This window comes from Brachionichthys hirsutus, chromosome 3 (assembly GCF_040956055.1).
Source record: "Brachionichthys hirsutus isolate HB-005 chromosome 3, CSIRO-AGI_Bhir_v1, whole genome shotgun sequence".
NCBI classification, from domain to species: Eukaryota; Metazoa; Chordata; class Actinopteri; order Lophiiformes; family Brachionichthyidae; genus Brachionichthys; species Brachionichthys hirsutus.
The window spans coordinates 8,872,575-8,895,834 of record NC_090899.1 but is presented as its reverse complement, the minus strand read 5'-3'; the positions used below and the strand labels follow the sequence as shown (position 1 = coordinate 8,895,834).

The 23,260-nt window shown below is 52.2% G+C and overlaps 3 protein-coding genes across 3 annotated transcripts; all 3 read left to right on the top strand.

The window, feature by feature from the left end:
* Positions 1 to 45: 45 nt before the first annotated feature.
* gpatch3 (G patch domain containing 3) lies at positions 46 to 2,746 on the top strand. Its single transcript, XM_068760399.1, has 7 exons — positions 46 to 421; positions 909 to 1,357; positions 1,481 to 1,655; positions 1,919 to 1,978; positions 2,082 to 2,203; positions 2,280 to 2,407; positions 2,499 to 2,746. The coding sequence occupies exons 1-7, from the start codon at positions 52 to 54 to the stop codon at positions 2,680 to 2,682; spliced, it is 1,488 nt and encodes a 495-aa protein (XP_068616500.1). The 5' UTR covers positions 46 to 51; the 3' UTR covers positions 2,683 to 2,746.
* Positions 2,747 to 2,997: 251 nt separating this feature from the next.
* Positions 2,998 to 5,323, top strand: gpn2 (GPN-loop GTPase 2). Its single transcript, XM_068760280.1, has 5 exons — positions 2,998 to 3,620; positions 3,693 to 3,849; positions 3,942 to 4,102; positions 4,739 to 4,869; positions 5,024 to 5,323. Exons 1-5 carry the CDS (start codon positions 3,201 to 3,203, stop codon positions 5,094 to 5,096), a joined length of 942 nt encoding a protein of 313 aa, XP_068616381.1. The 5' UTR covers positions 2,998 to 3,200; the 3' UTR covers positions 5,097 to 5,323.
* Positions 5,324 to 7,556: 2,233 nt separating this feature from the next.
* arid1aa (AT-rich interaction domain 1Aa) lies at positions 7,557 to 21,463 on the top strand. The gene is made up of 20 exons (XM_068755338.1): positions 7,557 to 8,478; positions 10,513 to 10,731; positions 10,855 to 11,379; positions 11,495 to 11,590; positions 12,199 to 12,430; positions 12,830 to 12,904; positions 12,994 to 13,164; positions 14,587 to 14,890; positions 14,968 to 15,113; positions 15,186 to 15,271; positions 15,358 to 15,567; positions 15,644 to 15,848; positions 15,991 to 16,144; positions 16,274 to 16,443; positions 16,536 to 16,746; positions 17,562 to 17,687; positions 18,217 to 18,313; positions 18,432 to 19,251; positions 19,348 to 19,478; positions 19,568 to 21,463. Exons 1-20 carry the CDS (start codon positions 7,564 to 7,566, stop codon positions 21,452 to 21,454), a joined length of 6,780 nt encoding a protein of 2,259 aa, XP_068611439.1. The 5' UTR covers positions 7,557 to 7,563; the 3' UTR covers positions 21,455 to 21,463.
* Positions 21,464 to 23,260: the final 1,797 nt, after the last annotated feature.

Below are 23,260 nucleotides of genomic sequence, written 5' to 3'. Positions count from 1 at the left end.
GTTCCAGTGTCGCTCACTGGTGACGTCGCCCATTCCGGGAAGAAAACAGCAATGGCGGCGTGGGAAGACGTTCCGGGTGTATACTTCGCTGTTAGCAACATCCCTGCAGTATTCCGTTCAGCGGACCTCAGAAATTACTTCAGCCAGTTCATCGAAAGCGGCGGCTTCCGCTGCTTCCACTTCCGGCACCGACCGGAGGTTCTCAGGGAAGCCGAGGCGCCCGAAGCCACGGTACCGGGGGACGGTGAAGAGCGCCACCGGGCGGTGAAGAAGTGTTCGCGCTGTTGTGTCGTCTCGGTTCGCGGTGAACACGCGGAGAGGTTCGTCCGGATGTACGCAGGGAATCACTGGATCGACTCCAAGGGGGATTGGCTGTCTCGACGTTGTATTATTAAAAGAGTAAAGGTGTCAAATGACAAAGGTTAGTGACGCTTATGACGCAGTGCCACACCCCACCCTCGTTTTATCCGGGGGGGGGGGGGGGGGGGGTTGAATACTTAGTAGATGATAAACATTATACATTTCTGCAGCGATTCCTCCGTCAGCAGGTCTAACCTCTATATAAACAACTCCAATGCGTGGATTTGAACTCTATTCTAAATGAGTGAAACATTTCTCTCACAAGTTATCAACGTCCAGAACTCTTCTCTTTGAAGTTTAAAATTATTTCAACAAAATAATTCGTAGTACTTGTGACTTTATCTGTAAAGAATTAATTACTGATGTGTTTTTTTTCCCCCCCTGTGAAAAGTGGCTTCATTAGAAAGTGAAATATCACGGTCACTTTTTGTTAAATTACCTGCCAGATGGAAATATTTCATTACTGTGTCAGGATTCCATCATCAGGCGTTATTGTGTATGACTGTGGAGTTATATCGTCTTTAATATTTCATCGCCTGTTCTTTCAGATGTCTGCTCATTCCCTTATAAAACAAAGTGCGAGCAGCGGCGCCGCACGTCCTCGACGGAATGTTTCACCGAAGCTGACCTGAAAGGTTTATCCGAACTGAATCCGCCCGCTCTGATGCAGAATGGGAACGTGGGCACGCCGGTGAAAGTGTTTCTGCAGCTCATCCAGTCGTGCAGGCTGCCTCCACGCCTCATCCGGAAGTTGGGCCTTACGTTCCCGAAGACCAACTCCCACCGACGTTACGGCAACGTGCCTTTCCAGTATCGGAACAGTCAGACGCTCGCAGCCACAGAGGAGACTGTACTAACAGCTGCTGGACATGAAATATCAGGGCCTGGCGCTTTGGTGGCCCCGCCCTCGGGACCGAGGCCGCTGCCTGATCAACCAGAAGCAGGAGACGCCTTTGAGCCTCAGGCAGAGGAGGATGTGCAGTCAGATGCAGATGATGTAGGTTTAAAGTCCCTGATCCAGATATCCGTGATGGCAAATATAAACGCAATGCTCTTGTTACAGCCCGTACGCTGTCATGGCGGGGCTGTCTGAATTTACCGCCGCTTATTATTCTTGCAGGACGACGACGCCTGTGAGGAGTGGGAGCGCCACGAGGCTCTGCACGAGGACGTTACGAGCCAGGAACGGAGCAAAGAGAGGCTGTACGAAGAAGAGATCGAGTTAAAGTGGGAGAAGGGCGGGTCGGGCCTGGTGTTCTACACCGATGCCCAGTACTGGCACGAGGAAGAAGGGGGTGAGCAGCACAGCGTGCCAACGCTTACCATAAGAAACCGATAAAGCAGCAGTCCATAAATAGATGATAGAAAAAAATCACATCTTTATCAGGTTGCTACTAACAGCAAAATGTCATTCCACTCTTATGCTATAATTTATTTCTCAGCCTGATCATCAAATGATCCAACTCATTGCGATTTTTGGCTGCTACCATTTTCAAAGAATTGTATTTGCTTATTGAGATATTTACTCCATTTTTTATCTCCCTCTGTCCATTTTTAGACTTTGATGAACAAACGACGGATGACTGGGATGTTGACATGAGTGTCTACTATGATAAAGGTATCTCAATGTCGGCGAATGTGTTGGATTGGCTTGATTAGTCAAGGGAATCAGAGTGTGAATATTCTTTTACACTGCTTTAATCCCGCTCTTTCTCCGACAGACGGGGGTGACATGGACGCCCGCGACTATGTCAGAATGCGTTATGAGAAAAGGCTGCGGGAGGGTCTCGAAAAAATATCTGGAGACATTCAGTCCATCGGGAGCTTTGAGAGGTTCACTAAGGTAAAATAGTGGCTCATGATTTGGCCCCTGCCCCCCACCTATATGAAATGATTTCTAATGTGTTTTATTTTTTTAGGGTTTTGGGCGCCGTGTGATGGAAAAGCAAGGCTGGAAGGATGGAGAAGGGTTGGGACACAGTCGAATTGGGATTCCGGAGGCTCTCGACAATGAGGGTCAACATCCCAGATGCAAAAGAGGCTTTGGGTGCGTATCAACACAGAAACACCATTTTGTTTTTAAACGTAGTTGCTTGTTTTATGAAGTGCATCATGATTTCGTTAAATGTTTTTTTTAGGTATCATGGAGAAAAATTGATCTTACATCCTACAAAAAAGGCCAGAGCAGATTTCCATATATCTACAGTGTACGATGAACCCAAAAACATCGATGGAGGCGACACTTTGCTGAGACGGCAACCGAACACTAATATGAAGTACAGAAGCTGGCAGCCAGGTGGCAGTATTGGACCACGAAGATGACCTCAAAGAATTAATGTTTTTGTATAATTTTACTCTTGTCAAGGCTTTTATTAAAACATTTTCCAATGCATCTCACCGTTACTTCTGTAACGTATATGTCTGATATCCTATATTACTGTCAAGTACCGTCAGAGGGATGTTGGAAGTAGAGGACGGATGTGGAATGAGAAACACTTTTATTTTGAAACGTGAGTGTGACCCGGGAGTCCTCTCACTTTTATTTTGTAACGTGAGTGTGTGACCCGGAAGTACTCCCGAATCACAGCCAGCCATTTAAGCTAACGACAGCGCAGGCGGTAAATACCCGTCGCTACTTTTTACATTTATAAAGAACAAAGGCCTCCAATTCTTCACATTGTATTTTGCGAAACGTAAACTTGTAATTAGTTCTAAGTTGCAGTAAATTTAAATATATCGATCCGCTGTGAGACATTCTTCAGTAAACCCGGCCTCGCTATGAGCGGGCCGATGTGACCTCCCGGTACCGACTCTAGCGAGCACCCGCTGCTACTGAAACCATGTCCGGCCACGCGGCCGTGAAGCGCCCGCTCCGCTTCGGCCAGGCGGTCATCGGGCCCCCCGGCTCGGGGAAGACCACGTACTGCCGCGGCATGCAGGAGCTCCTCACCCGGCTGGGCCGCAGGGCGGTCGTGGTGAACATGGACCCGGCCAACGAAGCGCTCCCGTATTCCGGTGCCGTAGACATCTCGGAGCTGGTCACGCTGGGTGACGTCATGGACGGCCTGAAGCTGGGGCCGAACGGGGGTCTCCTGTACTGTATGGAGTACGTGGAGGCCAACCTGGACTGGCTGGAGCGGAAGCTGGAGCAGCGCGGGGACTGCTACTTCCTGTTCGACTGTCCCGGCCAGGTGGAGCTCTACACCCACCAGAGTTCGGTGAAGAACATCTTCTCACATCTGGCCCGGTGGAACCTCAGGGTGAGACTCTCTTCACGTGCACCAGCATGAATATTAGCGCACGTGGACGCTCACCGGCCTCCCTTCTTTCAGCTGGCCGCCGTGCACCTGGTGGACTCGCACTACTGCGCCGACCCGGCCAAGTTCATCTCGGTGCTGTGCACCTCGCTGTCCACCATGCTGCACGTGGAGCTGCCGCACGTCAACGTGCTCTCCAAGATCGACTTGATCGAGCACTACGGCAAGCTCGGTAACCCCCCCCCCCCCTCGAGCGGAACGGCGTTACCTTGTGTTTGACATTTAACATAATCCCCCCCCCCCCCCCCCTGTATTCTTGCACAGCCTTCAACCTTGACTTCTACACAGAGGTCATGGATCTGACCTATCTCCTCGACCACTTTGCCGCCGACCCCTTCTTTAAGAAGTTCCACCGGCTGAATGGAAAGCTGGCCGAGGTCGTTCAGGATTACGGGCTCGTCTCCTTCGTGCCGCTCGACGTCCAGGTAGATGTTTGTTTGTGACGCGTTCCTATTCCAGGTGTAAAAAGAGGGTTAAAAAAACAACAACAAGAGATGGAAGCCGCCTTGTAGGAATCGAGCAGAACGGGGGCGCTGTTAACCGGCGGGTCGGGACCGACGCGGCGTTTCATCCTGCTGGCGTTTAGCGAGAAACGCTAAATATTTTCTCTTTTTTTTTTTTCTCTCCAAATGAGCGAAAACGTTTTTTTTTGTTTGTCTTTCGTTGCTTTGCAGCCGGAGTCGTGCTAGCACAGAATACTGCGCTTGTATATATGAGTTCATTAGCATTAGTTCCAAACAGGCTTCCCACCAGGAACGTCTATAAATCAATCGCTGCAGGTGAATCGGTTCAGACGCTGGATCGATCGATCGATCGATCGGAGTGCTAGAAACGGTTTGTGTGCGCCTTACGTGGGACGTTTTATCCCATTTAATGTAATTACAAACCCCCACATTTTGATCTTTTGATCTTTTATGCTGATTATTCCACAGCCAGAGGTCTTTAAATGGGTCGTCCAGGTTTCGGTGAGAGTTCTTTGGCGTTTCCTCATCACAGAGTTTCACCAAACTTCCGATGGGGATCTGGCCCTGATCTAAAAAGTCTCTCTCTTCTGCCTGCAGGACAAGGAGAGCATGACTCGGGTCTTACGGGCGGTGGACAGGGCCAATGGCTTCTGCTTCGGAGACCTGGAGGAGAGAAATCTGCAGGCCATGATGTCGGCCGCCGTGGGGGCCGACTTCCAGTTCAGCTCGTATCCTTTCCCAACGGCGACTCGCGCGCTTTAGAACCAGACCCTCAGTATTTATTGGCGCCGATTGAAATGCTGAATAATCCTACCTGCAATGAGTAAATCTAAATTTGTACGAACGCTGAAACCGAACACGTTTTCCTGAGCAGCTGTCCAGCACCCTTGGAGTGCAGGAGCGTTGCGTTGAAGCCAGTGGGAAGACCGTCGCGGAGGAAATGATGGACCCGTGAGCCGAGAAGGCTCAATGCTGGAACAAACCGGTTTCCTGTTCGGCACCGCGGACTGGGCTCTGAGCCAGGAGAGAAACGCCACCGAACGTTTCTGGTGCTGAAGATGCTTCGAGGTTGTGCCGGATGGCGAGGATGCGAGTTAATGATGGGCTTTATCTGAAGTTATATCTGTTCCTGTTTCCCCACAGACTATAAGGAAGTCTCCAATAAAGGCGGAGACATTTTAATGAGCCTAAATGTGTTTTTGTTTCATGTGTATAACACCTTTATGTTTCAGCAACACGTGGATAAGCAGCCAAACGATGGTTTTTGAATCACCTAAAAACATAATTTATTGATATTTTACATACTTTGTGTATTATTCCATTCATAATATTTCTTGTGGTCTAAAATGGTCAATGAGGAGAATACTACAGCTCTGTCTACTATTTTAGAGAGCCAATTGTAAATATTTGTAATTTATTTTGTTTACTAGTATTTACTATACTATTGGTATTCGCCAAGCGGTCCTATTCCTATTCCAAAGAACTGAGAAGTATTAGTGGTATTTGAACTCATACCGTAATACTGCATTTATCACAGAATGTGACGTCATTAAAACAATTCCAGACGAGGTCGAATCAAAAACGTCAACATTCCATAAATAGGAATGACTTTGGGCAGGAGCGATCCTTCGTTTGTCCAGCAGGTGGCTGCTGACGGGGTTGAGAATCCTCCTCCCGCATTCACGGAGCTCCAGTCCGGCTTTTCCTGGCAGCCGGAGCAGGAAGCTGCATTAAACTGGACCAGCGTCTGCTCTCTGGGCTGGAAACCCGCGTCCGACTGAAAAACGCGGACTTTGAGCAGCTCTCGCTGCTCTCCAGCGTTTTCGGCGCAAAGCACCGCGCAAACACCCGCGTTTTAGAGTCCCCTCCATTTTAGAACAGGGAATACGCCCTTCATACCCGTTTAACCGGAGGCTCTGTGTGCTGACATGTTCTTAAACGCCGCCTAAAATAAAACGTGATTCACGCGCAGCTCGCACTGATGTGGGAGATCAAAGAAGCGGCGTGCGGGTGAGCGGCTCTGAGGTTCCACGCGCCTCCTCCGTGCGTCAGGGGGGGCGTGTCAGGCGGAATGTTAAATTGTGTTCCGATGTTTGTGCATGTGATCGAGTGTGTGTTCCCCCCGCCTGCCACTTCCTGCCTCTTCCCTCTCTCTTCTCCACAAGCCCTCTGGAGGTGGAAGGAAAAAAAAAAAAGGGAAAAAAAGAGAGCAAGAGCGATGGCTCCTCTCTCTGCGTGCGTGTGAGAAAATAGAGTGTACCAAAAATCAATGTCGTCCCTCATAAACTCCGAGTCTGAACGTTAATCAATACCCAATCAAAACAAGTTATTATCCCTCAATTTGCGTTCCATTTCTCCATTACGCACAGGCTCCATTACGCACGGCCGCGCGCTTCTCATTATGTCCGCATGACTCCAACTGAGCAGAGAGGATACACGAACACGTGTTCTTATTGTATCTTTATTTATAAGAAGGGTGAGAGGAGGAAAGAGAGAGCTGGAGTCTGCGCACCCATCCCCCCACACCCAGGCGAGCAGAGGAGTGCTTCTGCTGGAGTGAGAGAAGTGGGGGGGGGGTGTGCGTTGCATTTGCTGCAAGGCTTCTTCCCTTTACTCTGGAAAAACCTGTGCGTCCTGCTGAAGTAAAATAAAAACAGGAGATTCTATTCAGCTCACTATAAAATGGTGATCTTTAACGGTATCAATCACTATTTCAGAGAGTGTAAATGTGGGAAGCCGAGGCCAGATGGACTCGGGTTCCACCCAGGGCGAGCTGTGCGTGCTTTCTGGGGGGACAGACTTTAAGGTCATGACAGATTCTCTTCTAATTGTTTTAATCATTTCAGATTCTCTTCTCATTGTTTTAATCATTTCAGATTCTCTTCTAATTGTTTTAATCATTTCAGATTCTCTTCTAATTGTTTTTACTCCTGCAATGATCGTACGTTGTAACGCACTAATGAATTTACACGCGCATTAGCTTCGTGTGGAGAAGATCTCCTTTGCGGGAGAAGGCGCAGGCGGCGTCGCCGCCGGAGGCGGATCCAGTCCACGTTTTCCAGCCGTCTCGCGGCTCGCTAAAATGGCTGCAGCTCCCGGAGCCTCGTGTTTGGGTTCGCTCCCTGCCTCTGCCCGGGCTCGGTAACACAACTCCCACAACAATCTCTGCCGCTTCCTTACGCGTCGCATGGAGCCTCCATCATAGCGCGCAACCACGCTCGGAACTGGACTCTGGTCGGGGGGGGGAGGAGGGTCGGGTCGGGGGGGATGGAGGCCGGGTTCGGTCCGGGGATGCGCCGACACAAGGATAAATGGCTATGAACACTTATTTATATTCAATGCTAGCTTCTGGTTGTGACTGACTCGCCTGTAGAGGGAGAGAGAGGTGGTGCTGGTGGAGGGGGGGTGGGGGGGGGTATATCATGGCCGCCCAGGTCGCCAGCGCCGCCACTCTTAACGCTAACCCGCCTTCCGAACTCAAAAAGCCGGATCGGGAACCCAAGGAGGAGTCGGTACCGGGGGACAAGCAGTCAGAGAAGAAGCCGCCGCGCTTGGACAGCGGGTCGCCGGGCCGGGGGGGTCCGCAGGACGGGGCCGGCGGTGGAAATGCAGGGGGAGGAGGGGAGCCGGAGATGAAGAACGGGAATGGGAACCCGCCCAGGGCTAGCGCGAATAACCAGAACGACTCTGCCGGGTCGGAGCTGAACAACCACCCCGGCTTGGCGCGCCACCACGGCCCCGCGTTCCCTCCACCCTCGTACGGGTACAGCCAGCACTACGGCCGGGGCCCTTTTCATCAACATGGCGGACAACAAAGCCCTGGCATGGCAGCTGCTGCGGGTACAGCCGGGCAGCCGGGCGACATGATGGACCCGTACCAGCCCAATTCGCTCGAACATGGATTTTCTAATCACCAGTTCAACAATTGCAACCCATTCCCGAGCAGGACTCCGTACCCGGGCCAGGCGTACGCCGTGAACTCCCCGCGCAACGCTCAGCCGCCGACAGCTGGGGGGCAGCCAGCTAGCATGAAGCAGCAGACTCCGGCGGGAGGACCCGCGGCCATGGCCGGATCTTACAACAACACCCAGAGATATAACGTCGGGAACCCCCAACCGACGTCCACGCCGACGCTCAACAAGCTGCTGACGTCCCCGAGCTCGACTCGGGCTTACCCGAGCTACCCTCCGAGCGACTACAGCGGCCAGGAGGGCGCTAGCAAGGGGGCAGCTGACATGGGCAGCAGCGGGCTGTACGGGGGGAGCAGCCCGGGCTGGCAACAAAGGAGCCACCTCCCGTCGCCCATGAGCCCGGGCAGCGGCGGGGTTCGAACCCAGGTACGGTCTCATTGTGAGCGCGGGCTGCGAAGCGGCTCCCGTTTCCTAGCTTAGCAGCAGGCCAGCCATTGTCTGAGAGTAGTGCTCAAAGACTCTAAAATGGCTGCCTTGTCCGTGTATCTGCCCTTTTCACCAAAGCGGAATGTCGCTAGTGTTTCTGTTTTTGTTTTGGAACGCACAAATGAAAGCAGGCAGAAAACACACGGGGAGCCGCGGGGAGCGGACCGAACGCGGAGTCGTTGAAACGACGCGAAGGACGTTCGTTCGGAGACCGGGAAGGCCCGAAAGGGTGGAAAACTAGTCCGTGGAGAGCAGCGCGGAGTTTTCTCTGCTCTCTGGAGGTGCTGGAGCTTAAAGTTCACGTATTGTGTAATTAGTGTGGTCTAAAGTACGGGACTACTTTCGTGCGTGGCTCCTGACCGGCGCCGTATTTTAATTGTTTTTGTCCGATACGCGTGAATTCTGCGGAAGGAACGCACTAAACGCGTGCGCGGCGGGTTCAATGACCCGTCATTGCTGAGTTTACGTCCTATTAGTTGTATTGGGGGGGGGCTGCTGGGGTTCCCGTGCACGCCGCCCCGCAGCACCGTGCGTGAGCAAAGCGCACTTTGCGCAGGGATTTGAATTGTGGAGGTAAAACGCTGCTGTCAAGCCAGGAGGTAGTTGGTCTTCGGTTGACACGCTAGCTGGGAGCTGATTGGCTCCTCATCTCGCTGCTCTTGGCCCATTTATAATTACATGTGACGCGAGGCGTCACGGGGTCACCAGTTAGCGCAGTCAGATATACATAAAGTGGGTTCATACCTTCTTTGATGTTTTTTTTATCCACCCCCATGGTTAGATGTTTTATACGACGTGCATGTTTCATGTTTTTACTCATTATCAGAAGCAATCCTTTCAAAGTTTAATTTGGGTAAATTATCAGCTAGTATGACAAATATAATCTACATCATTATGACAGGTGGAGAGTTGTAATGGTTCAAATATTTTATTTTACCGTGCAACAGCATTGCAGGTTTATGAAATGTTCATAAGTGTTTGGAGACACTTGATAGTTTACTTTCCATTCGTATACACGTCCCCTTATCTGCTATTGTTGATGGATTAAACACATTTATTGCTTTTGTATTCTCACTTGCATGATGCAAAAGGAAAGCGTGACCTCTGCCAGTGAGTGTGTGTGTGTGTGTGTGTGTGTGTGTGTGCGTGTGTGTGCGTGTGTCCAGCGTGCCACACACGTTTGACTGTGACTGCAAAGAATTCGCCCCAATCCTCCCCCCAAGCCAATCACAAGGCGGTCCAGCGTCTCGCCAGCCCAGGGAGTTTCCTCTCTGTCTTATGCAGATTAGCCATGTGCTGCTCTTATTTATTGCATGTCATTATCTTGAATGTACAAAATGTCATTTAACTCATTTAATATACGTTTTACACGCTTTTCCCCTCAGCAAAGTTCACACGTAGGATTTCACGTATTGCAATGACAGGGAATACTCTTAAGGTGGACGTTCTTTGAGATCCTTGTCCCCAATTTAACGGAGGTGAAGTATTAACCGGGTACTATCAGGCCGGAGCGCCATAATACTTAATACTACTTAATACTTAACCTGAGATAAAATGTTTATACTAAATGTTGCTCTTCAGCCAGAGGATGCTTTTGCACATTTTTGAGTCCCCCCAGCTGTTGTGAAAGTGCCTGTTTCATTTCTGGTGTCATTCATCCAGAGCCAAACTTTCTGGGGGGGGGGGGGCTTGGACCAAATTCAAACGGAAGCACAGCTGGGACATGTTTAAGATTGGGCAGGCTGCCCTTCCTGTGATACTAGATAGTATGTATAGCCCTGACTGAAACTATGACCAAGTGGGGGGGGGGCAGGTAATGATCGTGGGAAATAAGGTGAAGTCCAAAAGTCCCCCCTGCATCACAGTACTTATAAGACAAATGGCAGCTTTAGCCATGGGAGGAGTTGCTCTAAAGTTCTCACACTTGCTGTTTGATTTTAAATTCGTGGTTTTTTTTTTCTTTTCCATGTCCAGCCACCTGGTCCCATGGACCCCATGGGAAAAATGAGAAGTCAACCCTACGCATCAGGCAGTCCGTACAGTCAGCAGTCGCAGCAGGGGCCCCCGGCAGGTCCGCAGCAGGGGCCAGGGTTCCCGGGCCAGGGTTATGGACCTCCTGGCCCCCAGCGATATCCAGCAGGAATGCAAGGACGCACCCCAGGAGGCATGGGTGCCATGCCTTATGCCCCCCAGGTATTTAAAAAGATTTTTCCTGAAAAAAAACAAACAAAACGTGGACATGATATAATACATAAGAGTGTTTTTATATGTTGCATCTTTTCTATTTTGTAAGTATTGTGTGTCTTTCCTTTTAAGATGGCATCGTTTGGGCAACAGGCAGCAGGAGGCTACGGCTCCCAGGGCCAGGCACCATACTACGGCCAGCCGAACCAGGGACCAAGCCAGCAGTCCCCGTACTCCCAGAATTCACCAGTGCAGCCGGGTGGCCAGACCCCTTACCCGGGGCAAACCCACCCTGTGCCAACAGCTGCTGCACACACCCAGGGAGGAGCTCCTTATCAGCAGCCCCTCATACCCTCACAGTCCCAAGGGCCACTGTCAGTGCCATCCCAAGGTGCCCCCCAGCCACAGCCACAGCCACCGTATTCACAAGCCTCAGCCCCACAGACTGGCCAATCTCTGTACGCCCAGCAGCAGAGCCCACCCAGCCAGGCCCGACAACAGTCAAACTCCCAGGATGCCCCTGGATCGCAGGGGCAATCCAGTTACCCAGGAACCGCACAGGGGCCTCAGCAGCAGCAGCAGGCACCGTCGCAGCCCGCCGCGTACCCACAGAATGCTCAGCCGCCTTATCAGCGCTTCCCCCCCCCACCTCAGCAGGTACCGCCCTCAGACTGGGATCGCGTTCGTCACACGTAATTGTTGGTGTGCTCAGAGGCGGGCTTTCCCATGAGTCTCGTAACGTACCCACGCCTGTATTCTGATGTGTTTTTAGGAGGTATCTCAGGACTCATTTCAGTCCACTTCCCCTCCGTCCACTCAGCCTAAATCTGGCCCAGAGGATAGTCAGGGCCGCCCCTCCAGGCTTCCGGTCAGTTCCGCTTGTTACGGCTGCCGGAACAGTGGGAATGTCCTTTTTACGCAGTGATTTTTGTTTTTCGCGCCCCTACCTCGATCTACACGTCGGATGCGTTGATTTTTAGGAGTCGACCAACGCTGGGCAACATGGGCCTCGTTGCGCTTCAGACTCCCTGTGTCGGGCATTGACGTTTGCACTTCGGCTGCGTGACCCGTGGTCGTTTTGGGTGCTGCTGCGTATCATTTGTTGGCTAATGCCTGAGGCGGAGGCGGCGTTTATACGGGTCAGACTGAAACGAGTACTGGAGAGTTTGTGTCTTAAAATCACGTGGCAAGGCTGTTGTACCATGCTGATTCACCAAACCTTGGTAACCATGACAACCCCTTGCACTAATGCTGCACATTCATTCATTCATTCATTTGTTTGTTTGTTTGGAAGAGACGTCTGTGTGTTTCCATTTGCAACCTGCTAAAACTACAAAGAAATACTTTTACTACGAACACAATGATGAATCTGCTTGGAAATAGAAATCATTCTGTGTGAAAATGCACAAGAGCTCCGTCTTTTCCAAGTGGTTCCATTTGCTTTCTTTAATCCCCCCCCCCCCCCCTCGTTTTCAGGACTTGTCGGGGTCCATCGATGACTTGCCCATCGGTGCGGAGGGCGCCCTGAGCCCCAGCGGGAACGCAGCGGGCAGCCAGGGCGAGCAGAGGAGCCAGGCTCCGTCGCCTTTCTCTCCTCGCACCTCTCCCCACCTGCCAGGCATCCGGGGGCCCTCCCCTTCCCCGGCCGGCTCCCCTGCGAGCGCCGGCACTCCGCGACCTGGACCGCTGTCACCCGCCAACATGCCAGGTGGGTGGAGTCTGCGTTCCCCCCCGTGATGGGGCGTGAGCATCAAATGGCTTCATATTGATGTACTGTCTGCCGTCATGTTCGTGTTTTTAATGGAGAATTGTGATCATGCGTTCCTGGGGGTTGGGCGAGGAACTCTTAACCCTTCCCATTCCTGAAGCATCTCAGCTGATCCTGAGCTGCTTCGGCTCACCTCTGTGAGCCTGTGGTTGTAGTTTCCCTTAACATCAGAAAACGTTCATTCAAAGAAACATCCGTTTGTAAGATGGTGATCCTGAATTGAGAAAGCTTCCTGGTTTGCTTTGGACTACCTTTACAAAAACAAACTTGCGTTGCCTAACGCGAATCTTCTTAGCCAGGTAGACGCATTGTAATGACAACGTAAATATTATTGTTCAGGGACCCAAATGCCCCCCAGGCCTTCGAGTGTGCAGTCAGATGGGAGTTTGCACCCTCCAATGGCGCAGGACAGAGGTATGCTTTGAAGTGTTCATGGAGACTGACGGGTGAGGACTGTTGAGTCTGAGTCTGAGCGCCTTCTGTCTGTCTTTGCCGTTTGTCAGGCTTCATGCAGAGAAACCACCAGATGCCTCCTTACGGCTCCCCCCAGTCCGCGTCTGCGCTGTCGCCGCGTCAAGCCTCGGCGGGACAGATGCACCCTGGGATGGGTGCATATCAGCAGAACAACGCCATGGGTGGCTACGGTCAGCAGGGAGGACAATATGGCCCTCAAAGTATGAACATTTTAATGTTGTCTGAAAATCCTCGTGATATTTTTGCACGTTTTTAAGGGATAACTTTCAATTTTCTACAGGTTTCTACAGGTTTACTTTTTTCCGATATTAATGGAAGGAGACGTTTTCTGCGTGTCCCATTAGACAAACACAAAGGACATATGTCCCTGTCCCGTGGGACTACCTTGCAGTAGCGAGTCCCTCCCTCTGCTGCTGCTATTTATAGCCAGGAAGCAGAAAGTCAGTCGACGTAGCCGAGCTGAGTCTGTGACCAGGGCTTCTTGCTCGCGGGGGGGGGGGGGGGGCTTCGTAAGCCCACTGGAGGGGCCCGGTCCGCTTCCCAGCTTTATTAATCTACTTTAGATGCCGAACCTACCGTATTTTCACGACCTTATGACGCACCTGCTGATTCGCCGCAGTCTCATTAACAGCTGATTTTTCGGTATTTCAAACATACAAAGGGCGCGCGGCTCAAAAGGCGCCGGCATGATAGGTGCGCAAAATAAAGCAGGAGAAAAACTGAGTTTGGTACTCACATCTTTAATTGTCATCAATCAAACAAGCATACTAGTACGCGTTTTAAAAAATAGAGCCGGAGCAAAACAGAGTCATTAATCAAACCCATCAAAGTCCTCATCCTCCGTTTCTGTAGTGAACAGCTGCGCTAGATCTCCATCAAACATGCCGGCCTCTTTCTTCACTGTCAGAGTCTCTTTTCGTGCCGTGCGGCGGTTTCTGTGAAGGCTCGAACAACAATGCTAGCAGACAGTTAGCCGAAGCAGCTACAATCCAGTCAAACTGTGGCGCTGCGCTGCCTTCCACTCTGAGTGGAACTGTGTTCTCCTTCTGTCGTCCAGCGCTCCCACGCAGCCCGCAGTTTAACGTTGCGCGGTTGGAGTTCTTTGGTTAATCCACCGGGGATGACGATGATAAGCTAGCTTGCTAGTTAGCCCGTTAGCGCGTTAGCTTGCTTCACTCCGGTTTAGACCGTATCGGTGAGATCGGCCCGCACGGAGTCGCAGATCGCAGGAACCGAGTTGCTGCAGGTCTTCTTCTTGCTTCCTCCTCTTCCTCCATTGATCCATTAATGCTGGATTCTCTCTCCGCTGCTCTATTCCCGTGTTCTGCTGCGGGACCGGCAGCCTCGGCAGCCACTTCCGTCAACACGCCATAATAGTTTACTGTGGTGATGCGCGTCGGAGCGTATCACTCCGCCAGGCGCCTGACTGAGTCCGCCTTACAACAACAAATAGGCCGCGCGGACCAATGGACGCGCTGCACATTTTGAAAAAAATCTAAGACTTTTAGGTGCGTCCTATGGGTGTGAAAATACGGTAAATGAACTTGAGGTTCCACCGAGACGTCTTCAGCCCAGCGAGCCGATGCAGCCAACCGATTGTTGTTTATTCTAATTATCCGCAGGTTATCCCCGGCAACCGGGCTACAGCAACATGCCTAACTCAAACTACCCCGGACAGGGCATGGGCCCAATGAACCCCCTGAGTGGACAGGGTGGGGGGCCGCCATACACGGGCATGCCTCCAGGAAGGATGCCTCCAAATCAGATGGGTGCACGCCCCTTCGGCCCCGGTATGGGTCCAAATTTGGGCCCCAACATGGGTCCAAACATGGGCAATATGCCACCCCAGGTGGGCTCGGGAATGTGTCCGCCCCCTGGCATGAACAGAAAGCCCCAGGACCCTGCCACCAACAACATGCACAACAGGTGAGTTTGTGATGGATGCATTTACTTCAGGCAGATTTTTAGGAACTCTCGACGCTCACGTTTCCTCCTCTGCCCAGGATGCCTGGCTACAGCAACATGTCTCCAGGCGTGATGGGCTCCGGCCCACCCTACGGTCCTCCCGCCAACAACATGCCTGGAATGATGAACACACAGGGTGGATCTCCGTATCCAATGGGGCCGAACCAGGCTAATAACTCGGGGGGTACGTTGTGGAGAAATGACTCTAGCGCTACTTTACTTAACGTGAAGGCTGACTAATAAACACTGCATCCAGGTATGGCCCCCAGCCCAGAGATGAACAATAAGATGAATAACAAAGTAGACGGGAGTGTAACGCCCAAGCCGGAGCCCAAAACGAAGGTAGCCTGTCGACGCCGCACGTCTCTGGATGTCCGTGCGACTCGTGTTCAAGCGCGTTCGTTCTCGTTTCTGCTGCTCTGAAACAGAAGTCCAACTCTTCCACCACGACCAACGAGAAGATAACGCGCCTGTACGAGCTGGGGCCGGAGCTCGACCGTAAGATATGGGTGGACCGCTACTTGGCCTTCATTGACGAGAAATCCATGGCCATTTCCAACTTGCCCGCCGTCGGACGCAAACCGCTCGACCTCTTCCGGCTGTACATGTCTGTCAAAGAGATCGGAGGCATGGCACAGGTAATGCGGCACGATCTAATTCCTGTGCGTTCTACTGGATCCCTTTTTGTAATCTGGGTCTTCTCTTGTCTCCCAGGTGAGTAAGAATAAGAAGTGGCGTGATCTGGCCACTTCCCTGAATGTTGGGACTTCCAGCAGCGCGGCCAGTTCTCTGAAGAAGCAGTACATTCAGTGTCTTTATGCCTTCGAGTGCAAAATTGAGCGCGGCGAAGACCCCCCTCCTGAGATTTTTCCAGAGAACAAAAAGAAGCAAGCTGCTAAGGTCCAGCCCCCCTCCCCAGGTTAGAACCATACTCGTGTCGCCCTTCGTATTTTATGTCAATCCCAATTTCTAAAGCCAACAGAAATATGTGACTTTGTTTTTGGATGCCATTAACATCAGGCTTCCATGTCTGTCTGCTCCCCTCTTATTTCAAACCGAAGCGTCCCTCTGCTCCACAGCGGGGTCGGGGTCTCTGCAGGGTCCTCAAACACCCCAGTCCACCAGTAGCTCCATGGCTGAGGGAGGGGACTTAAAACCTCCCACGCCAGCCTCCACCCCTCACACCCAGATGCCCCCCATGCCAACCGGGCCCAGGTGACTCATTTGATTTAACCATTTGCTTGGAACATATTTTCAATAAAGAAACAAACTTCTTTTTGACCATTTTTCTCTCTCCTGCTCACCCCCCCCCCTTCTTGCTCCCTCCCCTGTGCTTCTCTGTAGGAGCAGTGTTAACCTCCAGGATCCCTTCTCTGAAGGAAACGACCCTACGTTCCCCAGAAAGAACATGACGCCCAACTCTGCCTACCAACCTGGCATGAGTACGCCAGACGTGCAAGGCCGCATGACCGGCTACGAGTCCGGCAAGGACCCTTTCAGCAGCATGAGGAAAGGTGGGGCCCCGTTAATGGATTATAGCTACACTCGGCTAATGACATCCAGTTAATCAGCCCTAAATAGGCTCTAATTGTGAGTGCATCTCCAGTCGGGGAGCAGTTTCTACCTGCTAACCAGGGCGCTAACAGTGGGATGGTGGACCAACAGCAGCAGCAACCGCCTCCGACACAGCAGCAGCAGCAGCAGCAGCAGCAGCAGCAGCCCCCACCTCCGTTTAACAGGGGGCAGCCGGGGGCCATGGGCTCAATGCCAATGGGCCCCAGACAACCGTATCCCTACGGACCAGCCTACGATAGGAGGTGAGAATCGGGTTATTCCGATCTGTCCCTGCATTCGCGCTTTCTATTCATGTCGAGTAAACGCAGCTGATTCTGACACGTTTCTGTTTGGTCAGTCAAATGTCAAACTTCACATGCGGATCAGAAAAGCTATTTTTAATAGCTGGCGTTTGAGCTTATCTGATTGGCAAATGTTTTTTGTTTTTTTGGTTCCGTGTGAGCATAACTCTCCTTTGAATTGTTGTGTGTGTGTGTGTGTGTGTGTGTGTGCGTGTGTGTGTGTGTGTGTGTGTGAACGATGTTCAAATTAAGCAGAACGATGTGATTAGACTGGTGTGTGTGTGTCCGTGTTTGCCCTTCCTGTGATTCCCCAGCATCGTTTATGACACAACGATCCTTCTGGTATTCGTTGCTTCTTATCTCACATTCGTTTGTGTAACGTTGACATTAGGCACCAATACTAAGATTTGGGCTTTGTGATGGGAGAAGGACGTGCGCCGGATTTGTGCTGGTCTTTAAAAACGAATAACGACAAAAGACCGTTTGAGGATTAAATCCTCTCCACTTTAACGTCATAATGTTTCCTTTGATAACGTTTTAGGCCCGGTGGCACGAGCTAATGGGGATTGTGGGTTATTTCCATGTGAAAGTGATCAGACGCAGAAGGCGACTCATTGAACTGCATTCGTCACACGCTGCCACACGGGGGGGGGGGGATTGTTTTTTGAGACTTTTTGAGGATAGTTTATTCAAAGTGTAACATTTGTGAGCCCGTCTATTCTTTTTTATGGGAGATGTATGGAAAAACAAACGATACCTTCTTTCCTTTTCTCCAGATCGGAGCAGGGAATCGGACCGGAGGGCAACATGGGATCTGTTGCTCCTCAGCCAAACCCGATGATGTCTGCCAATGCTGACGCTGGGATGTACTCGCCAAATCGCTTCCCCCCACAGCCGCCACGGTATGTTCCCCATTGTAGTCATTTCCCAAACTTCTCGTGTTTTATAGCTAGCAATAGCAACCGATCATTAAAGCAATATGTCAGCGGGGGTTGTGAAGAGGCTCTCTGTTCCAAGGCTTGCTTCTATTTGTGCATCAGACAAGTTAATGTCAAATAACATGTTATTACACATTTAGATTTGTACTATCTTGATAAAGTCACATCATGAACGCTCGACATCTGTTGTCGTCTTTCATGTTGAACGCTCCCAATCCTGGTTGACCTCCTTCACTGTTCTGTGGTTCGGGCCTATTGTATGTGAGAGTGTAAGCATAGGGTTGCATTGATGCTCTGGGGGGCGGGGGGGGGGGTATTATTTGCCAACAAGCACACAGAACGGTGGCAGCAGTCAAAAGGCGTTGAACAGGTTCTATGTTTAGAGATCGCGTTAGGACGAGGCCTGATGGAGACTCGGCGTGAAACTGAATCAGGCGAGTCGGAGGCGCTTAATGTTGTTTGTGGTCAAACTAACAACACGCGTTGCTTGCAGGCTTGATTCCTATGGTAATCAGTATCTTGGACAGGGAACACCCCCTGCTGGCTCCTACCCCAATCAGCAGCCCGGAATGTACCCGCAGCAGCAACAGGTCGGTGATCCGTAGCCGCAGAACCGACTGTCACACAGGAAATGGGATCAGACTAATGCGTTGCGTTGTGATGAACGCGTCTTTGAATCCACTGAAACGTGCTTCCTCTTCATCGTAGAGTTACAAGCGTCCTGTGGAAGGGGGCTACCCTCCATCAAAACGTCACGAAGCAGACTACAGCGGACCCTTCCATGGCGGGCAGCAGCAGCAAGGAGGTGGCCCCGCCCCCTCTCCAGGACAGCAGGAGACATACAATCAGTTCAGCGGCAGCGGGCCCTACCCCGGCTCTGATCGCCGTCCGCCGGGCCCGACCAATCAGTTCCCCTTTCCCTTTGGTCGTGAACGCATGCAGGGAGCGACGGGGCCCAACGCTCAGCCCAACATGCCGCCTCAGATGATCCCGTCGGGTCCCGAGGGACCGCAGGGAGGCATGTGGCAGGGGCCCCCCCGGGACATGAATTATCAGAATTACTCCTCCAGCAGACAGAGTGGTCCCGGGGGCCCCCCCCAGGGGCCCGGTTACCCGGGCGTGAACCGCTCAGAGGAGATGATGCCCTCGGAACAGCGCATGAATCACGATGGCCAGTGGGCGGGTCAAATAGGCCCGCGGCAGCCCCCCTATGGACAGCCCATGTCTCGTTCAGTGCAGTCCAACTACCAGCCCCCCCCTCAGGGTGTGCAGAACCACATTCCACAGGTGTCCAGCCCAGCGTCCATGCCCCGCCCCATGGAGAGCAGGACGTCGCCGAGTAAATCCCCCTACATGCACGGAGCGATGAAGATGCAGAAAGCGGGGCCTCCTGTGCCGGCGTCTCACGTCGTGCCCCCGCCGGCGCAGTCGCCTCTAATAAGGCGGGACACGCCTTTCCCCCCGGGATCAATAGAAGCTACTCACCCGGTCCTGAAACCGCGCCGGAGGCTCACCATGAAGGATATCGGTATGATCACAGAGCATCACGCGGCCTGATGGCGCTCCGGCCGCCTTTGTTGTTGTGAGTCTGGTGACAATTGTGTTTCTTGTCCTCACGTCTTAGGAACTCCAGAGGCCTGGAGAGTGATGATGTCATTAAAATCGGGTTTATTGGGCGAGAGTACGTGGGCGTTAGATACCATAAACATTCTTCTGTACGATGACAACAGTATTTCTACCTTTGATCTTAACACGGTGAGCTTTAACATTGAGTACTTACTGATGTTTAATGAAAGTGTGCCGTGTGTAGTTGTAATAAAAAAACGTTTATATTTCTCCTGCAGTTGCCTGGTCTGCTGGAGTTGGTGGTTGAGTATTTCAGACGCTGCCTCATTGAGATCTTTGGGATTCTGCGGGAGTATGAGGTGGGAGACCCCGGCCAGAGGACGCTGCTTGATCCCGACGCCTTGGGGAGCGCAGAAGAGGAGGAACTGAGGGCCGAGGACGTAGAGCGAGAGGAAGAAGAGGAGGAGGAGGAGGAAGAGGAAGGGGAAGAGGAGGAACAGGCAACAGAGGGGTCGTCTCGTATAAAAGAGGAGGAGGAGGAGGAGCGAGACCAGTGCTCTGAGTCTCGGGGTCAACAGGAGAAGACGGAGGAGGAGGAGGAGGAGAGGAAAAGCAAGGTTCCTGCGGCCTCAATGCAATCCTTGGCTGCTGCTGAGCGGCCCAAACAGGCCAGCAAGTTCGACAAATATCCCCTCAAGTTGGTACGAAAGAAGGACCCGTTTGTGGCCGGTCAGTCCGGTAATAAGCTGCAGGAGTTTGACAGCGGGCTACTTCACTGGAGCGCCGGAGGAGGAGACTCCACGGAACACATCCAGGCCCACTTTGAACCACGCGGAGACTTCCTGGTGCGAAGGGAACGAATACCGGTGCCCCCGATGTTGCTGCGGCAACGAGTCAGAGAGGAAAAGATGCGGGAGCATCTGTCGCCCACCGAGGAGGAGAAAAGGAAGCGTTGCGACGAAGACGAAGAAAGGCCCAAAGAGATGTCGTCCTCGGAGAAAGCCGAGTGCGTGGAGAAGGCCGGGCCCTCGCTGCCGCGTGAGGAGGAACGAAACACGGATTCCGGGACGGAGACTATTGAGAGAGGGGATCAAACGCACCAGGACCATAATGGAGCCATCCTTTCCTCCAGCGGTTCCTTGAACCAGAAGCCTCGCCGGACCGGCACCATCCTGGAGGACGAGCCTCACAGTAAGGACGAGGGGCCCCTCGTGGCCCTGGCGAGCTGGCAGGACTCTCTGGCGCGCCGCTGCGTTTGCATCTCCAACATTGTCCGCAGCCTCTCCTTCGTGCCGGGCAACGACCACGAGATGTCGAAACACGCGGGGCTGCTGCTGCTACTGGGACGCCTGATCCTGCTGCACCACCGGCACCCCGAGCGCAAACAGGCGCCGCTCACCTACGAGAAGGACGAGGACTCGGAGGACGGGGTGGGCCAACGGGACGAGTGGTGGTGGGACTGCTTGGGGCTCCTGAGGGAGAACACGTTGGTCACGTTGGCCAACATCTCGGGCAAACTGGACCTGTCCGTCTACCCCGAGAGCATCTGCCTGCCTCTGCTGGACGGCCTCCTCCACTGGGCCGTTTGCCCCTCGGCCGAGGCTCAGGACCCCTTCCCCACGCTGGGGCCTCACAGCGCCCTGTCCCCCCAGAGACTGGTCCTCGAGACGCTGAGCAAACTGAGCATCCAGGACAACAACGTGGACCTCGTCCTGGCCACGCCGCCCGTTGGCCGTTTGGTGAAACTGTACGGGAACCTGGTGCGGCTCGTCGGCGACAGGAAGATCGCAGTCTGCAGGGAGATGGCCGTGGTTCTGCTCGCCAACTTGGCCCAAGGCGACGGCGCTGCCGCCCGGGCGATCGCCGCTCAGAAGGGCAGCGTTGGCAACTTGCTGGGCTTCCTGGAGGACAGTCTGGCTGCCACACAGCTCCAGCAGAGCCAGAGCTCTCTGCTGCACCTCCAGGGGGTGCATTTCGAGTCCACAAGCCCGGACATGATGCGGCGAGCCGCTCGCGCTCTTCACGCCTTGGCGAAGGTGGAGGAGAACCGCTCGGAGTTCACGCTCCACGAGTCCCGACTCCTCGAGCTCTCGGTGTCGCCGTTAATGAACTCGCTCGTTTCTCATGTTATCTGTGACATACTCTTTTTGATCGGCCAGTCATGACAGCTGTAGGGAGCCGTGGCTCCACCCTATGGGGGGGGGGGGGGGGTTACCCCCCCTCCCTTCCCTGGAAGCCTGGGCTTGTGTGCGTTTAACGAGGCAAGAAAAGTTCAAGCGACTGTCTTTAATTTATGAAACATCCTTCAGATCCCATCCTGTGAACCCCCCCCCTGCCCCCCCAGGCCAACCTTGCTTCATGGGGGTTGTGATGGATTACAAACCAGAGAAACGGCCACAAAGTGACACGACTCGCACCGTGAACGGCAACTGTATTAAACAGAGAAGGGCGCCACGGTCGGGGGCCAGTTCTGTGCTGGGGGGGCGAGGGGGGGGGGGGGGGGTAGTTTGTAATAAAAGATACGTAGTTTAATAACAAACTGTAACCAAAGTTGCTGTCTCGTTTACAGTGAGCTTGCTCGCCCCTCTGTGGTGGGGGTGGGGGGGCACCGTGGGTCTCTTTAAGTGGTTGACATTCAGAGACGAAACAGACTGACCAGTGGCCGACTGGTTCTAGTTGCTGGAGTTAAACTTCCACCAGTCAGCCTGAGAGTAAACAGAGCCTTCACGGGGGGGGGGGGCTGTGCAGTAGATTGTAGGACGTTTTCTGTACTGTACTGCTCTCCAGCGTAAAGCGTTCACGTTTCACACAGAAGCGGACGATGGAGCTCTTCTCGAGTTACGAGGTCATTTTAGTTCGGTGTTAAACAGGAAACGGCTTTTCCTCCCCCGAAGTATCAAAAACCGACAACACCCTTACCTCCTCGTATGAGTATGAGTACCCTTATGAAAAGAAATCACCTCGTAGGACTGGTTTTCAACTTAAAATGCAGCTTTGCTGTGGTGTGTATATATAATGTTGTACATTACACTTCCTTTCTCCGTGTCTGTCTCTGTCTGTGTCGCTATTGGTGAGGGATTCCAGCGGATACGCGTTTGTGTGACCTCCAGTCCCTGCTGATTAACACAGAACAGCAGGCGCAGCTCAAACTTGTTATCTCTTGGTACAATGAAAATAAACTAGATGAAGTACACATTTGACAGATTTTCTTCAGTAATGGTTTATTCATATTTGTATTTCAGACTATGTAGCTAAGACATGTAAATTTTTCCTTTTGGCTCAATGAATATCATTTATTCAGTATGAAATCTTTATACTATATGTTCCACGTGGTAAAATAAATGTACATTAAATCTTCGTAGGCTGTTTGATTCCTCTGCAGAAATGAATCTTAATGAACTCTTGTTTCGTTCGTCTGTCCGTCCGTCTGTTAGCGAGATAAGTTCTGGGCAGATCTTGATGGAATGTTGGGAATGTTACCAGGATCAGATCATTTTGGTGATGATCCAGAAGAGATCCTGGATTATGGATCTGTTTGGAATTTTTGCTACCATTGCAGTTGATGTGTGTTTCTCAATATCTCGTTTGATTACTGGCCGACGTTTAGGGGATTTGACACAGTCGTGTAGGGTGGGAACCTCTATCTCACCACCGAATCTCATTTGGATTGGATCCAGAATAACGGTAGGATTTTTATTTATTTTTCAATTTTAACATTGAAAACTCCATTTAAGGGTTAAAAAAATCTGCTAAAAATACACAAACTCTGATTCACTTTCACTTTTCATGGTTTGTCTAAAGATGCCAAGAACAATTTCGGACAGGGGTCGGGAACCTATGGCTCTTTTGATGATTGCATATGGCGCACGCGCCGATAAAACAAAATGTAGCCGTACGTAGTCTCCCTCCGTGCCACTGTGGGGCGCTATGCCAATGTGTATGCTCGCCCCTCAATGGGCGGCATATCCCGC

Excerpts from the sequence above, each read along its gene's own strand:
- gpatch3 (XM_068760399.1), top strand. The coding sequence starts at position 52 with ATGGCGGCGTGGGAAGACGTTCCGGGTGTATACTTCGCTGTTAGCAAC. Across the intron at positions 422-908 it reads AAAGGTGTCAAATGACAAAG|ATGTCTGCTCATTCCCTTAT; the intron begins GTTAGTGACGCT and ends CTGTTCTTTCAG. Across the intron at positions 1,358-1,480 it reads TGCAGTCAGATGCAGATGAT|GACGACGACGCCTGTGAGGA; the intron begins GTAGGTTTAAAG and ends TTATTCTTGCAG.
- gpn2 (XM_068760280.1), top strand. The coding sequence starts at position 3,201 with ATGTCCGGCCACGCGGCCGTGAAGCGCCCGCTCCGCTTCGGCCAGGCG. Across the intron at positions 3,621-3,692 it reads TGGCCCGGTGGAACCTCAGG|CTGGCCGCCGTGCACCTGGT; the intron begins GTGAGACTCTCT and ends CCCTTCTTTCAG. Across the intron at positions 4,870-5,023 it reads GCCGACTTCCAGTTCAGCTC|CACCCTTGGAGTGCAGGAGC; the intron begins GTATCCTTTCCC and ends GCAGCTGTCCAG.
- arid1aa (XM_068755338.1), top strand. The coding sequence starts at position 7,564 with ATGGCCGCCCAGGTCGCCAGCGCCGCCACTCTTAACGCTAACCCGCCT. Across the intron at positions 16,145-16,273 it reads CCCATGCCAACCGGGCCCAG|GAGCAGTGTTAACCTCCAGG; the intron begins GTGACTCATTTG and ends GCTTCTCTGTAG. Across the intron at positions 19,252-19,347 it reads GCTCACCATGAAGGATATCG|GAACTCCAGAGGCCTGGAGA; the intron begins GTATGATCACAG and ends CTCACGTCTTAG.